The sequence below is a fragment of the Melanerpes formicivorus genome, unplaced genomic scaffold (assembly GCF_026170545.1).
Source record: "Melanerpes formicivorus ecotype bairdi unplaced genomic scaffold, bMelFor1.0.p_v2 SCAF_23, whole genome shotgun sequence".
Classification (NCBI taxonomy): Eukaryota; Metazoa; Chordata; class Aves; order Piciformes; family Picidae; genus Melanerpes; species Melanerpes formicivorus.
Window position 1 is genome coordinate 3,506,898 of NW_027142375.1, and position 16,008 is coordinate 3,522,905.

Consider the following 16,008-nt stretch of genomic DNA (forward strand, 5'->3'; position numbering starts at 1 on the left):
GGTTTGGAGCACAGCCCTATGAAAAGAGGCTGAGAGAGCTGGGGTTGCTTAGCCTGGAGAAGTGGAGCCTCAGGGGAGACCTTGTTGCCATCAACCTAAAAGGAGGCTATAGCCAGGTGGGGGTTGGTCTCTTCTCCCAGGCAATCTGTGACAGAACCAGAGGACACAGTGTCAAGCTGCACCAGGGAAGGTTTAGGCTGGATGTGAGGAAGAAATTCTTCACAGACAGAGTGATTTGCCATTGGAATGGGCTGTCCAGGGACAGGGAGGTGGTGGAGTCACCATCACTGGAGGTGTTTAAAAAGAGACTAGATGAGGCACTTAGAGCCATGGTTTAGTTGATTAGATGGTGTTGGGTGATAGGTTGGACTTGATGATCTCACATGTCTTTTCCATCCTGGTTAATTCTGTACTCTGTATTCTGTAAAGGCTAAGAAAGTTGGTACTGTTCAGCCTGGGGGGATCTTGCCAGTGGATAAAAATACATGAAGGGAGAGTGCAAAGAGGACAGAGCTAGGGTCTTTTCAGGGATGCCCAGTGACAGGACTAGAACTAGTGGAAACGCTGGAGGCTTTGAACAACAGGAAACATTTTTTCACTGTGGGAGTAACTGAGCACCAGCACAGTTTGCCAATGGAGATTATGGCAATTCCATCCAGAAACCACCTGGACATAGCCCTGGGCATCCTACTCTAGGTGGCTCTGCTTGAGCATGGGGTTGGATAGGATGAGCTTCAGAGGTTGCTTCCAACCTGTATCATCCTGGGATTCTGTGACAGGATGAACTGAATGTGGCATTCTGCATTCTTTCTTTCCTAAAGCCAGTCATAGAATCATAAAGTGGTTTGGGTTGGAAGTGCCCTCCAAAGGTCATCTAGTCCAACCTCCCTGCAGTGAGCAGGGACATCCTCCATTAGCTCAGGTTGCCCAGAGCACTATAAAACCTGATCTTAACTATTTCCAAGGATGAGGCAACAAGCTGGACTTTCTCTAGGAGAATTGTGATCAAAAATGCTATTTAAGTTGATTAATTTTCACCAGGAATAGGATGTTTCCATTTCTCATATAATGGACTTCTTGAAGTAATAACATTTGCATTAGATTTACTCTTCCAGATCTCTCAAATGCAAAGATCAATGGAATGACTTTTTTTACTGCTATTGTCAGAAACAGATGACCTCTGTTTTATTTAGGTAAGGAAGGGAATCTACAGCCTCAGGGTTGAATGCACAATATTAGACCTTGTTTGGCAATCCATGGCAGCCTGAGGTTTATCACGTTACTATTTAGTGGTATTAGCTGTATGTAAACATGAGGCCCCCCAAACGTGCTTGAAAGTCTGTTTTGTGTGCAGCAGTGAGATGTTTCCAGATCTCTTCATACAGTTTCCAGCTTTCTGGCAGTAATAACTTAGGTTGCAGTTTCTGGAGCTGTCTTCCAATAAACAAGAACAGGAACCGTCAGTGTGTCATGAACTCCAGTACCCATTGTCATCTGGCTGGATCAGCCTTGCTGAAATAAAGTCCAAGAAAATTCTCCTCTCACACCTGCCTCCTGCCCTGTCTAATTCTGCAGTTGGGGAATTGGGTGCATTTATGATCCATTTCTTTCTCCTTATGCTTCATTGACATCCCAGGTGGAACTTTGAGTTGACAAAGGGTATGAAAAGATTCCATTAAAAATAAAATAAACACAGGAGAGACTGAAAATAAAGTTTTGATTCAGAGAAACTCTGTATCTTAATAAGTAAGTACGTTTCTACATAAGAGGTTGTCATGCATCATGCCAGGTTTGATGGCACAGGCTTTTTAATTAAGTCAGATTTGTCAACATATGCTATCGTCCCCACAAGCAGGTAACAACAACTGTTACTGCCTGTGATTTACACAGCTACTCTGACTGATTTGCAGTTAGTTATGAGTACCCCTACAGGTTAGGAAATTAATGTATGCCATTATTTTCAATTAAATAGGCATCTGCTCTGCTGATATAGGAACCTGATCTTAAGCAGGATTGCTGAAGTAGAAGTGAAGTAGAAGAGCCAGGCTCGACTTGGTGATGCCCAGTGACAGCACAAGGGGCAATGGTGGAAGTTGAGGCATAGGAAGTTCCATGGAAACATGAGGAAGAATTTTTTCCCTGTGAGGGTGACAGAAGACTGGTATAAGCTGCCCAGGGAGGTTGTAGAGCCTCCCTCTCTGGAGATACTTAAGACCAGCCTGGATGTGTTCCTGTGTGGTCTGGTCTAGGTGATGCTGCTCTGGCAGGGAGGTTGGACTGGATGAGCTTTTGAGGTCCCTTCGAGCCCCTAACATTCTGTGATTCATATAAAAGATCTGACAACAGTACAAGGGAAAATGAGCTGCCTTTAGACATATTTTTATTAGAAATGCATGCAAGTTTCATACAATTCACTAAAACAACAGCTGTGTGCATGAGTGGCAGCTTTGAATCCTAATGCTTCTTATCATTTTTGGAGTGATTCATTTCAGGGAAAGGAAACTGTACTGTGATAAAAACAGGAAGTTAATTGCATAGAATAAAAGATGAACAAATACCCAAGTGGCTCTGCAGTGCTTTTGCTGTCATACTATGAGTAACAAACATGTATACAGAATGGATCTGAGGGGTATTTGGAAGATTTTAAAAACCACACACAGAGTTATCCAAGTCCAACCTGTCACGCAACACCTTCTAACCAGCAAACCATGGCACTGAGTGCCTCATCCAGTCTCTTTTTAAACACTTCCAGGGACTCCACCACTTCCCCAGGCAGCCCACTCCAATGGCAAATCACTCTTTCTGGGAAGATTTTATTCCTAGCACCTAGCCTAAACTTCCCCTGGTGCAGCTTGAGACTGTGTCCTCTTGTTCTGGTGCTCGTGCCTGGGAGAAGAGACCAACCTCCCCCTGGCTACAACCTCCCTTCAGGTAGTTGTAGACAGCAATAAGGTCTCCCTTGAGCCTCCTCTTCTCCAGACTAAACAACCCCAGCTCCCTCCGCCTCTCCTCACAGGGCTGTGCTCCAGACCCCTCCCCAGCTTTGTTGCCCTTCTCTGGACATGTTCCAGCATCTCAACATCTTTCTTGAATTGAGGGTGAGGTTCTAGCTGTGCTCGAGTGCCGGCTGTGGCCTCTCTCTGTCTCACCTGGAGGTGTCATCTTCATCAGTGGCCCCAGATTTCTTCAGAACACAACTTCAGTGAGGATGGCTGAGGAGGCTTTGGACCAGGGAGAAGCTCAGGAGGGTTTTGGCCAAGGAGGAGATGAGAGGAGGGTTTGGGTCAAGCTGAAGCTCAGGACAGTTGTGGCTTCATTTTGGGCTGCTCCCTCCAAAGCTGCTGCCTGGGGTGGGCAGGGCAGGTGACTTTCTGCACCTTGCCTCTGCTGCCAGTTGGCAGGTGACCCATCCTTGGTCTTCCAGGTGTTTAGAAAAGGCTTGGCTGTGGCACTTGGAGCCATGGTTTAGTTGTCAGGAGGTGTTGGGTGACAGGTTGGACTCGATGATCTCTGAGGTCTTTTCCAACCTTATTGATTCTATGATTCTCTTGAAAAGTAGCACCATGAAATTATTGTCCATTTCTGTGTAGAGCTGAGAGACCTGCACTGAACTTAACAAAAACATGGACATGGATAAAAATCATCTCTCCAAATTAGACCATCTTGGGGGGGTAGGGGAGTGTGATGGGGAGGGGAGAGTTTTGTTGCTGGTTGTTGGGTTTTGGTTGGGTTTTTTGTTTGGTTAGTTGGTTTTGGGTTTGATTTTCTGGTTGGTTTGGGCTGGGTGTTGTTTTTTTTGCTTTGTTTTGGGGTTTGTTTTTTTTTGGGGGGGAAGGGGTATTGTGTTTTTTTGGGTTTTGTTGTGCTTGTTGTTGGGTTTTGGTTTGGTTTGGGGTTTTGAGCCAAAAAAGATTTCTGTGTTTGAAAGATTTTCTTCCCACTGAAATAAATTGTAGGTATGCCTTTGATAGCTGTGTTTGGTTAAATCAAGTAATTCTCTATAAAAACAACAAAACTTCTGTTCTTTTAACAATGCAGTATAAATGGTGTGTGTTTACAGTCCCATCATAATTACTATACTTAAGTCTCAACCTCCTTAAACTCTGAACAATGTAATCACAGATTCTGAAAGCCCTAAATAATAAGATCCTGCACTGGTCTGTGTCCTCAATCATGTTAGGAATCATATCAAAGGTCAAATACATCCAGCCTGAACAGAAACAGGGTTGGTGAGGCTTTTTTGTAACTGATACTTTAAAAAAGCTAACTGGATATGAATTTAACAAAGGGTATACTTTTGAGAGTCCTCCAGAAAGGGCTGTGTAGACTTTGAAGTGTGTGTATGTTAAATTGCTTACTCAGGCAGCAACATTAACAAACGTAGTCACAGAAGTACATCACAGCCAATCAACCATTTCAATAACATTCACCAGAATAGAATAGAATAAAATAGAATAGAACAGAACAGAACAGAATAGAATAGAATAGACCAAGTTGGAAGAGACCTTCAGGATCATACTTCAGTGGCATAATATTGAACATGAACTTTATTCATTGCAGAATATCCATGTATTAATCATGCCATCTCCATGTTCATATGCAGTCAAAAATACTCACCCCATTGTTTCAGAGAGCTCAGAGAGCAGTTTCTGCTGCTCATATTTCTCTTCCATTTGTCAGAGGGGTCTTATGCAGTCTTAAAGGGCAGTAGTCTGTGTACCAGGTAGGCAGAAAGTCTGTCAGATGTGATGCTGAAACACAGTGGAGGAAATGGGATTCTCGTTCACCTATGTGTCTATTTATAGCTATTGCCAAAATGCTTCCAGCCATGCCATCTAAATTAATGTCTCAGTTTTACTATTTACAAAGAAATACTCCAATCTGATTAAATCAAAATTGTCAGGAGCAGCACTGAGAGAAACCTTTTATCAGTGTTTATGATCAAAGGGATGATTCCTATTGCCTTACAGTTCTTTGTGTTCTTATCCGTTCCCTTAGCAAGTAAAATACTAGTGATTTGCTCAGTTGGTCAGTGTCTGCTCATCCACAATCAATTATGCAAAATATTTTGCATTCCATAGGTGTTGCAGCTTTTTGTGGATTTTGTTTTGCAACTGTCAGCAGTTCCATAGTGCAGTGCCAGCAGGTGGACTCATGCGGGCAGCAGGCAGATAAGTCTTGCACATCACATCTGCTTGAAAAAGAGGTTTCTCTCCCAGGAGAGATTGTCTGAGCATAGGAAATGAAGTATTGTTAAGAGGGAAAACACCCAGGCTAGATAAAAACACTAGCACACTAGCACAGTTGCTGGTTTCTAGCTCTGTGACAGTGAGGCTGGTGCACCTGGAAGCTGTTCCAATAATAGGTTCAACAGTAGGAGCTGCTTTGGAAAACGTCCAAGCCCATGGTCCTTTGCCACTAATGTCTCCAGGCAAGGTGGGGACATGGCAAACTAAGCTGGCTCCAACTGTGCAACACTGGAAAATTGACTTTGAACTGTTTAAGATGGGAATTCAGCAGCAGGACCTGCTGGTTAGAAGCTATGAGCTGGAGTTTCAGCTATTTTCAGGATTTTAATTGAAATTAAATAGATCTGTCAGGGGGGCATGGCAGATCCTTTGAGGCTCCATCATTCATTTGCTTCCAAATGCAACTGCATGTGAATATTTTCACCTTCTTTTAAAGTGGTAATGAATAAATAGCTAGTCATAAATCACAATACTGAAAGAGATATTTTGTCTCAAGGTCACTAATCTTAGTAGAGATTATAAATAAATGCTGATCATAAATAAGTAGTTTTTTTACCTCACTGTCCTCATAAAAGTAGCAGGCAAGGAAAATGAGGGGAAACAGCTGAACATGAATTCTTAGTTCTTGCATTTCAGAAAAGCTACAGATACATAATGCATGAAAATACACAGAGAGAGAGAGAGATTTTGCCCATCTTGAAATTAAAAGAGTAAGAAAAGCATAGGGTTTTCATGAGTTAAAAAGTGTGGGTCTCCTTGAACAATGCTCACCCTGGAGTGTTAAAAATGTCAATGTTGGAGGAGAGTTCCTGGATCATTGCCTGCTCTGAATTGCAGCTCCTTCAGTTTTGTTAGGTTTTGTTTTCTGGTTTGGAATGGAGGGGAAAGTGAAGTACAGAAAGGCTGAAATGTTTATTTCCTCATTCCATGTGTGTAGCCTGGGAAAACACTGTGCCATTCCTCTCAGTTATTGCTGAAAGCACACAGAGTAAGTCAGGATTACATTAGTGCCCAAAAATAGGGGTCTTGGCAGGTGACTGCCTTCTAGCATTTTAATTTATTGGCAGGTTTGTCTTGGTCTCATCCTTGTTGAACATTTCTCTCTCTATCATAAAATTCCTTTCATGTCTTTGATACTCGCTTTCAGTCAGAGCCCTCTGCACCAAATACTTTAGTTTGTTTTTCTGCAGTGTCAGAACATAACCTGATACAGCTTGGCTTCCAGGAGTCACAATGGGTATTTTGTTGACCTTTCTTTCAGCCTTCATTTTGTTTTCTTATTTCTCTCTCTTCCACTTCCATACTTTGTTCAGAGTGTTGCCACAGACATACGTTCAGTAAAGGTTGCACAGTGGCAGTTCTGTTTCAGGTTTTAAAACGGGTAATTACTCTTCTGAAGTCACTTCTTTGAGCAGAAGAGGATGCATTGTGCCCTGGAATGTTTTAACTCTGACAGCACTGCATGTTGAACCTAGAATTCTAGGATTGCTTTTCACCTAAGTCATTTGTGCTTATTCTGATATTCCTTGATGTGTTTTGAGACATACAGTACTACTGGGGAGCAGAATTTCTGTGTTACAAAGGAACAAGTCAAAGTAATGATAAGGCAGAGGAGAAAAGAGAGAAAAAGGAAAGTTTGTTTCTGTCAGTTTTCCTTCTTTACTGTGCTTAACTGCATAATTTTCCTTTATTAATCTAACAGAGAACTTGTTTGTGCTTTAAGGGTTCTGATCTAGTAAAGCACTGAAATAAGTATGTAACTATCAGCAAGTACAAAGTCCAATTTACCACTCTCAGCAGCTATGCCTACTGGCTGTACACAGTGAAATCAACAGAGTTAAAAGGAAAGTAATAAGGAAAGAAAGATGTTCCTGCTTAAGATGCCTCATACCATGCTGGGATTGGAGAAGCAGTCTGAGTTAAAATGGTGTCAGACGTGACTCAAGTTCCCTGTGGATGCAGTCTAAAGGAACAGCATATTTGTTTATAGGATTCATCTGCAAATACTGCTCTTAAAATGTTTACCATTGATGAAATTATATTCAAAATTCTGAAGAAGAGACAATTCTGACTATGGGAAGAATACAACACAGGAGTGAGGTGTACTTGGAAACATATCTAGTGTGGGGGTTCTTTGGCTGGCACAGGGACACAGAATTATTGACAGGACACTACCTGTTCAGCACAGGAACTCGGTACATAACCTCTACTTCTGCAGGGATTAATGCACAAAGGCAGTGTCTGAACTTTGTTTCCTCTCAGGGTAGCATTAAGATCTGGAATTATTCCAACTTGTGCAAACATTTCACAAGTAACAAATTTCTCAATATGAAAATGACAAAATATCTTCCATCCTTGATTCTGATGGTTAGCTTGCATCTAATCATCCCATAGCCCCCTCCCCAGAGAAGAACCATTCTCTGAAATCTGCAAAGCAGATACCTTATGAAAACTCTCCTAAAAATTCCACCTTGCCATTGACAACACTTTGGTTGCTAACTTGCTGAAGCCATGTCTATAAGATGGACTAATACAGCCATATTGTCTCCATGTCCACCCCATATGTGTGTCTGCAGCCATCTGTTGTCTCTTGGCTTACACTGCTAAATCCTCTAGAGAAGCAGGGTTTTTTTCTTTATGTTTCTACAGCACCCAGCAGAGCGAGGTCTTGGTCCTGATGAGGGCCCAGGATAGATAAAGTAAATCAGCAAATTAAAGACATGAAAATTTTGCTTTAGTTCCCACTGTCTGTAATTCATTGTTCAAAAAGCAGTGGTTTCTAGATTAACCATCAGCATAGTCTGTAGACTGTTCTGTGGCTGCCATAGATTGCCACCAAAAAAATCATGGGTGTTTCAACCAACATTCAGCTTTCAGGGGTTGGTTCAAGGTTACAAGGTTAAATTATGTATTTATTTGATAGATTCAAAAATTGAAACTAAACAAATTCCCACAGGAGGGAACCAGTAGCCACTGCTTTCCTTACTCCAGGAAAATCTGCATAAAATTAAATGAGCAAGCAGTTTATGCCATGCATCTGAATCTTGCCTGACATGTGTAAAATGCTAGCAATGTCATGATATCATAGTATCATAGCATCAGTCAGGGTTGGAAAGGACCACAAGGATCATCCAGTTCCAACCCCCCTGCCATGGGCAGGGACACCCCACACTAGATCAGCCTGGCCAGTGCCTCATCCAGCCTGGGTTTAAACACCTCCAGGGACGGGGCCTCAACCACCTCCCTGGACAACCCATTCCAGGGCTTCACCACTCTGATGGTGAAGAACTTCCTCCTCACATCCAGCCTGAATCTCCCCACCTCCAGCTTCATTCCATTCCCCCTAGTCCTATCACTACCTGATAAAAGATATATTCTGTGTACACTTAAGTAGAATTGGTAGGGCTGGAAGGGACCTCAAGGGTCATCAAGTTCCAACCCTTCTGCCATGGGCAGGAACACCTCACACTACATCAGGTTGCTCAGAGCCACATCCAGCCTGGCCTTAAAAACTTCCAGGGATGAGGCTTCTACCACCCCCCTGGGCAACCTGTGCCAGTGTCTCACCACCCTCATGGGGAAGAACTTCTTCCTAATATCCAATCTGAATCTACCCATTTCTACTTTTTTTTCATTCCCCTAGTCCTATCACCACCTGACCTGAGACTCTTTGCAATTCTCTGGCTTCAGTATTTCCTTGTATCAATCTCATTTTCCCCATTTTCCTCCAAGTGTTTTGATACCTCATCAGAATTATTTTCTAGTTTGCCCTGCGCATTTGCTAACAGCTCATGGAATGTTTCCTTAGTGCTCTTGTTGTGAATACTGAAGGATTTGAGAATGTGGCTGGGAAAATTAATACAGGAAAACTATTAACTACAGAAAAGCAATGCTAACCTTTGTCCAAGAAATCCTTGATCTGCAAATCCTTGTAGTCTGGGAAAGTGTTCTGGGCAGTACTATTACATGTGTATACCATGACATCTTTTTTGCTCTGCACTGTACCCATCATAGACCAGCATCAAAGACACCAGGAGGACTGGGCCCTTCCTCTGATAGAACTCTGTCATTTTTCTGTGATAATTGATTCTGGTTTTAATTGCAGCATTACTGCTTATAAACACCTCAGATACCTTTAGAACACTCTTCGCTTTGAAGGTAGTTTCTTTTCTGCTCCATTTTCACTTGGCAGTGATGCCAGGTTAATTCACTGAGTACCTAACCAGGTGGATAGATGATGGTGAATGTGGTTTATCTTGATGCCAGTAAAGCATTTGACACCATCTCCCACAGCATCCTCACAGCTAAACTGAGGCAATATGGTCTAGATGATCAGGTAGTGAGGTGGATGTGAACTGGTTGAAGGGAAGTAAGAGAGCTGTGGTCAATGGGACGGAGTCCAGTTGGAGACCTGTACCTAGTGGAGTACTGGGACCAGTACTATTCAATATATTCATCAATTACCTGGATGAGGGCACAGAGAGCACTGTCAGCAAGCTTGCTGATGACACAAAACTGGGTGAAGTGGATGACATAGGAGGGTTGTGCTGCCATTCAGCCAGACTTAGGCTGACAGTTGGGCAGGGAGAAACTGAATGAAATTCAACAAGGGCAAGTGTAGAGTATTGCACCTAGGAAAGAACAACCCCAGTTTATCAATATAGGTTGGGGACTGACCTGTTGGAGAAGAGGAAAAGGACATGGGAGTCCTAGTGGATGGGAGGTTGACCATGAGACAGCAATGTGCTCTTGTGGCCAAGAAGGCAAGTGATATCCTGGGGTGGATTAGAAGGACTGTGGCTAGCAGGTCAAGACAGGTTCTCCTGACCCTCTACTCTGCCCTGATGAGGCTGCATCTGCAGTATTGTGTCCAGTTCTGGGCCCCTCAGTTCAAGAAGGACCTCAGGGAACTGCTTGAAAGAGTCCAGCACAAAGATGATTAAGGGAGAGGAACATCTTCCTTATGAGGAGAGCCTGAGGGAGCTGAGTGCTCTTTAGCTTGGAGAAGAGGAGCCTGAGACCTCAGTCATGTTTATAAAGATGTAAAGGGTGAGTGCCAAGAGGATGGAGCCAGGCTCTGCTGGGTGATGCCCAATGACAGCACAAGGGCAATGGTGGAAGTTGAGGCATAGGAAGTTCCATGGTAACATAAGGAAGACATTTTTCCCTCTGGGGGTGATGGAACCCTGGTACAGGCTGCCTAGGGAGATTGTGGAGTCTCCCTCTCTGGAGATATTCAAAAAACACCTTGATGTGTTCCTGTGTGATCTGCTCTAGGTGATCCTGCTCTGGCAGGGGGCTTGGACTGGGTAATCTTTGGAGGTTCCTTCCAGCCCCTAACATTCTGTGATATTCAGGAGGATTCAGCTTTAAGATGAATGGAGCTTTGCCATTCTGAGTATTCATAAATGAAGTGCCTGGACTTGCATTGTTGTAAGATGTTGACAACAGTTTGCTTTTCCTTGACTTTCTACATGAGTAAAACAGACAAAAATACACTTTTTCCTTTCATTTCCTGAACAGTGAGACTGAAAACTAATTGTTATTATGAAAGAAAGATGTCACAGTTGTGATTTAGTGAGCTCATATTCCTTCTTTTCCAGCCTTTATACTTCTTGTCAAGCTACATGTAAGGTATTTGGGAGAAAACTTGTTCAAACTGATAAAAACAAGGTTGAGAAACAGTGGCCTCTGCCAAAACTATATTTTGACAGCCCCTGGCTTGTGTAGGATGCTAAATTCCAGTGCACTTACCCATGTCCACAAACCTTATTGCAGCTTGTAAAGAGAGGAGCTGTGAAAGGATGGGATTACAATGTCAAAACTGTAAAACTTCCTCTAATCTGTTCTTGCAGGTGCTGAGCACTTTCACTTAGCCACAGCTGTTTTTCTGAAACAGTAAAATGTGATGAAAAGCAGAGCATGGTAGAGGCATCACTGATCTCCTTGTGATCTCAGGAGAGAAGGGAGGATATAAAAAATTTATTCCCATAGCTGTCTCTGTAAAGGTGAGAAGACAGATGAAAAGGAAATGTAATAAAAAGGGAAGGGCAAGCTTTGGACAAAAGTAGAACACCAGAACTGTATAGATTGGTGAGGGAAAGAAAATAGCATAGGAACAGCAAATAATTAATCATAAAGGAATTCATTTTCGTGGCAAAAGACAAAAGGAAGTTTGACAAAGTAAGCAAAGTTCTGGATGTGGATAAGAAGAAAGACAAATATGAGCAGCACAAATATAAGTGTTTTGCAGATTGCATCTTCCCACAACAAGGCAAATAGCTGGAGCTGTGTGTATGGAGGCACTCAAACAGAGGCATGTGTTGGCTGGAGTCACAAATGCTAGCCTGCTTTATATTGGTCGTGAAATGTAAATCACTGTGGCATCACAAATAATCTGCTTCCTTTTCATTCTTGTATTCATTTCAAGATGTTACTGATTATCTGTAAGGCTGTACATCATCTGGAATGCTGAAGGTGGGGGAAAAAGATTCTTGAGAGCCCTGGAATAAATTTGCAGGACGTATTATTAAGCTGATTTTCTGCAAGACTGCATCGTTACATTTGCACATCTTGGTCTCACATGTCTGCTGCAGTGACACTTTTGATTTGCTGCTTGATTTGCTTTTCTACCACATAATGCAGCTTCCAATATGAGAAAATGTTGAGCTTATGTGATTTATAGAACATGTTGTTTGGTAAGCCCATATTGATTTTTTTTCTTTTGGTTAGCTACTTAAAGTCTTGATTTTTCTTTTGTGGTCAACATGTTCATCTTTGAGTGCTGTGGCTAAATGAGTTTGAATCACTCTTGACATGTTTTGGGGACTCTGTGTGTGTGTGTGTGTCAAATCAGGTGAAAGGTCAGTTTCCCAAGGAAGAATAGACTGTAAGGTTTTTCTTTTGACTTACATTTGGCCTGTTGCAAAATGTGCAAGTCTCTGTTCATGCATAAGAGAGCTCAAACCAGTGCTACAATTTGTACACAAAATAAAGATCACAGAATCACAGCAACATTCTGGCTGGAAAAGATCCTCAGGATCACCGAGTCCAACCCAGAACCCTACTCTGCAAGGGTCACTCCTAAACCATACCCACAAAGTAAAGTAGAAGTATCACATTATCACAGAAGCATTCAGCTTGGAAACGGCCCTCAGGATCATCCAGAGCAGCAGATAACTCTACAAAGTTCACCCCAAGCACCACATCTAAACATCTGTTGCATTCACTCCTCTTCCTTCTTTTGCATAGCCAGTCATTTCATCATAGCAGGCAACCAGACTGGTCAAGCATGATTTTGTCACCTTGAGTACGGTCTTGTCCTTTACATGTTGGAAACTGATTCCAAGAAGACATGCTCCGTTATTTTTCCAAGCACTCATGTGAAGCCAACCATTTTATAGCTCCACAGATTCTTCTTCTCACTTTTCTTTAACAGGGGTGGAAAATTAACCTTCCTCCAGTCATCAATGGATGTCCTGTAATAGCAGTGTTTTGTCACAGATGATAGGCAGTGTGTTGCATCAGCTTTCCAGAACCCATGGGTGTATCACATCTGGCCTCACATAATAGAACACATGCTGCTGCTTCAGTTACTATTGCCCCCCTGACTCTCAGACATCCCTTTCCTTCCCAAAGTGTACATTCAGAGGCCTAGGAGCAGACTTGGCCTAAAAAGTGAGAGGCAAAAATGGAATTGAGTGGTGCAGGCTTTTTAGTATCACCTGTCAGTATCTTATCTCCCCTAGTAAGCAATAGACCTACAATGGCTTTGAACCTCCTTTTTGCTGCTCTCCTGCTTGCAAAATTCCTTCTTGTTACCCTTTAATGTCCTCCATTAATTTTAGCTCCAGCTGGGTTTTGTCCTTCCTAGTTTTGTTCTCGTGTCCAAACAATGACTGTGTGCCTGTCCTCTGTTTCCTGTCATTGTTTCTACATATGTGCTCTCCATTTCCACCATTTCCAGCTCCATATGTGCTTTTCCCATTTTAATTCATTAAGAAGCTCCTTCCTCAGCCAAGTGGACCTTCTGCATGCCTTGTCCATATGTGCTGCTTCCCCATGTATTTCTGGGTTAGATGAGTAAATCTGTTCACAAATGTATTCCTCCCTGTCCTCACCAGGTAGACCTATTCTCTAAGTTGCCTTTCTTCATTATTTTGGGTCCATAAGCAAGACAGTTGAATTCCAGCAAGTGTCACCAAATATGTAGCCATGTGTGATATTCTGGATATATCTGCTTCTGTCCAGGCTTTTCCTTTATGTCACAGGATTGAAGAGAAACATCACCAGGGTACCTGTTCTCTTCACCTTTGCTCAGGAGCCCTACAGTCACTTCTGAACTTAAATGATTTCACATCCCCATGTCATTGGTGTATGCATGAATATGCAGAAAGAAATTCAGAACATTAGGTGCCCCTAAACAGTCTTTTGGCAACACCACAAATTGAGACTCCATGCAAGCACGAAAACTCCCTAGCTGATGAGTCTGGCTGCAAGAGTCACCAGCTACTCACTGTCACACATCACTTTATCTTGTGCACTCTGGCACAGTGTCCCACTTGGATTATTCTTCTGAGGGGGAGTTGTTCTAAAGGAGCTGCTGTGGATATTACTCCTCCAAAAATGAGATTTTTTTCTCATTTCATGAGTTTTTTAAGGCACCCATGCAGTACTGCCTTGGCACCTGCACAAACAGGTAGCTAATCTGTGAAGAAATATGACTTGTTAATCCTCCTTAGATCAAGGTAGGCAGATTTCTGTTACACTCTTTAGAAGGTAAAAGGGTAGCACTAATAAATACTGAAACCTTAACACCAAACCCTATGTTCATCCAATGCATTTAAAGAACCTATCATAGAATCATAGAATCACAGAATCAACCAGGTTGGAAAAGACCTCAGAGATCATCAAGTCCAACCTATTACCTAATACCTAACACCTCCTGACAACTAAACCATGGCTTCAAGTGCCATGTCCAGTCATTTTTTTAACACCTCCAGGGACAGGGACTCCACCACCTCCCTGGGCAGCCCAATCCAATGGCAAATTACTCTTTCTGTGAAGAACTTTCTCCTCACCTCGAGCCTAAACTTCCCCTGGCACAGCTTGAGACTGTGTCCTCTTGTTCTGGTGCTGGTTGCCTGGGAGAAGAGACCAACCCCCACCTGTCTACAACCTCCCTTCAGGTAGTTGTAGAGAGCAATAAGGTCTCCCTTGAGCCTCCTCTTCTCCAGGCTAAACAACCCCAGCTCCCTCAGCCTCTCCTCATAGGGCTTGTGCTCAAGACCTCTTGCCCTTCTCTGGACATGTTCAAGTATCTCAATGTCCTTCTTACACTGAGGAGCCCAGAACTGGACTTGAAAGTCTTTCCATAAAGACAGATGGAAGGGGATTCACTTTATTTCCGATACTTTCTCAAGGACAAAACAGAAGATGGCTAAGCCTGTCAAGGGTTACCAATTTGTCTGTGTATCATAAAAAAGGTGGAGTTTTATTCTAATGACTTCTTCATTGCAGGAGGAGGAATTGGAGGCCCAGATTTCGTTTCTACAGGGGCAGCTAAACGACTTGGAAGCCATGTGCAAATACTGTGCAAAGATGATGAACACACATCTTGGTAAGTGCAGTACCCTCTATTGATCTGGAAATCTTTGCAAAGGCTCTTTTCTACTTTGTGTTAGAACTTGTCTTAAAATATTTTCTAGTAGGAGAATATTTATGTTGGGGCTGTTCAGTCTGGAGAAGAGAATGCTCTGAGGAGACCTTCCTGTGGCCTTCCAGTATCTGAAGAGGGCCTACAAGAAAGCTGGGGAGGGACATTTTAGTGTGTCAGGTAGAGATAGGACTAGGGGGAATGGAAAAAGACTAGAAATGGGTAGATTCAGATTGGATGTTAGGAACAAGCTCTTCCCCATGAGGCTGGTGAGACACTGGAACAGGTTGCCCAGGGAGGTGGTGGAAGCCTCATCCGGGGAGGTATTGAAGGCCAGGCTGAATGTGGCTCTGAGCAACCTGATGTAGTGCAAGGGGTCCCTGCCCATGGCAGCGGGGCTGGAACTAGATGATTCTTGAGGTCCCTTCCAACCTTAATAATTGTATGATTTTATGTAGTACAGTCTTGCAGCTGCTGCTCTGAGGGCAGCTCCTGGATGCCTGCAGAGTGCAGGATTCCTTAGCTGACCAATTGCTTAGCAGGCTGCTTAGAGCAAAACAATCACATTCCATGGGTGCTAAGAACAGCAGCCTCACCTTGGCACCCTTGGATTGGAGCATGCTGCAGAAGCCATCTCCTGGACATGCTGGCATCTTTCACTGGGAGTAGCTTTTATCTTATAGATGTGGCTGGGTTTTACTGGTTAAGGAATTGATGACAGAGAGCAGCCACTCCGAGCACCTTGAGTTAGGATCAGGAGCAGACTGGAGGTTTAGGGCTGCTAGGGACTTCTGCTTCTGTTAGTTATCTACTTCTTCTGGGAAAGGCTTTGGTTTAGGGATGCTGCTAGGGATATGCTTGGGACTTCTGTTAGCTGCTTTGGTAAAAGGATTTTTAAACTGTGCAAAACTGAACTCCCAATGTTAGTGCGTTTAGTTACATGAAAAAACCCCACTGTTGTTAAGAAACCAGGGCACAACTGTAACACTTTATAGCCTGCAATAGCAAAGCAAAATACATTAAAATTGAATATGTTTGGTGTGTAGAATAAGGTATATGATACCTAAGGTCAAAAGGATCAGACATAAAAGCCATATTATACTT

General features: G+C 42.9%; 1 protein-coding gene across 8 annotated transcripts in view; it reads left to right on the plus strand.

Moving 5' to 3' along the window:
• TBC1D5 (TBC1 domain family member 5) overlaps window positions 1-16,008 on the plus strand; it is a 331,491-nt gene that overhangs the window by 292,551 nt on the left and 22,932 nt on the right. For all 8 annotated transcript variants that reach the window (XM_068152338.1, XM_068152339.1, XM_068152334.1 and 5 more), the window contains one exon: window positions 14,769-14,868. In XM_068152338.1, the coding sequence (XP_068008439.1) occupies window positions 14,769-14,868 (100 nt within the window). The remainder of the gene's footprint in view (window positions 1-14,768; window positions 14,869-16,008) is intronic.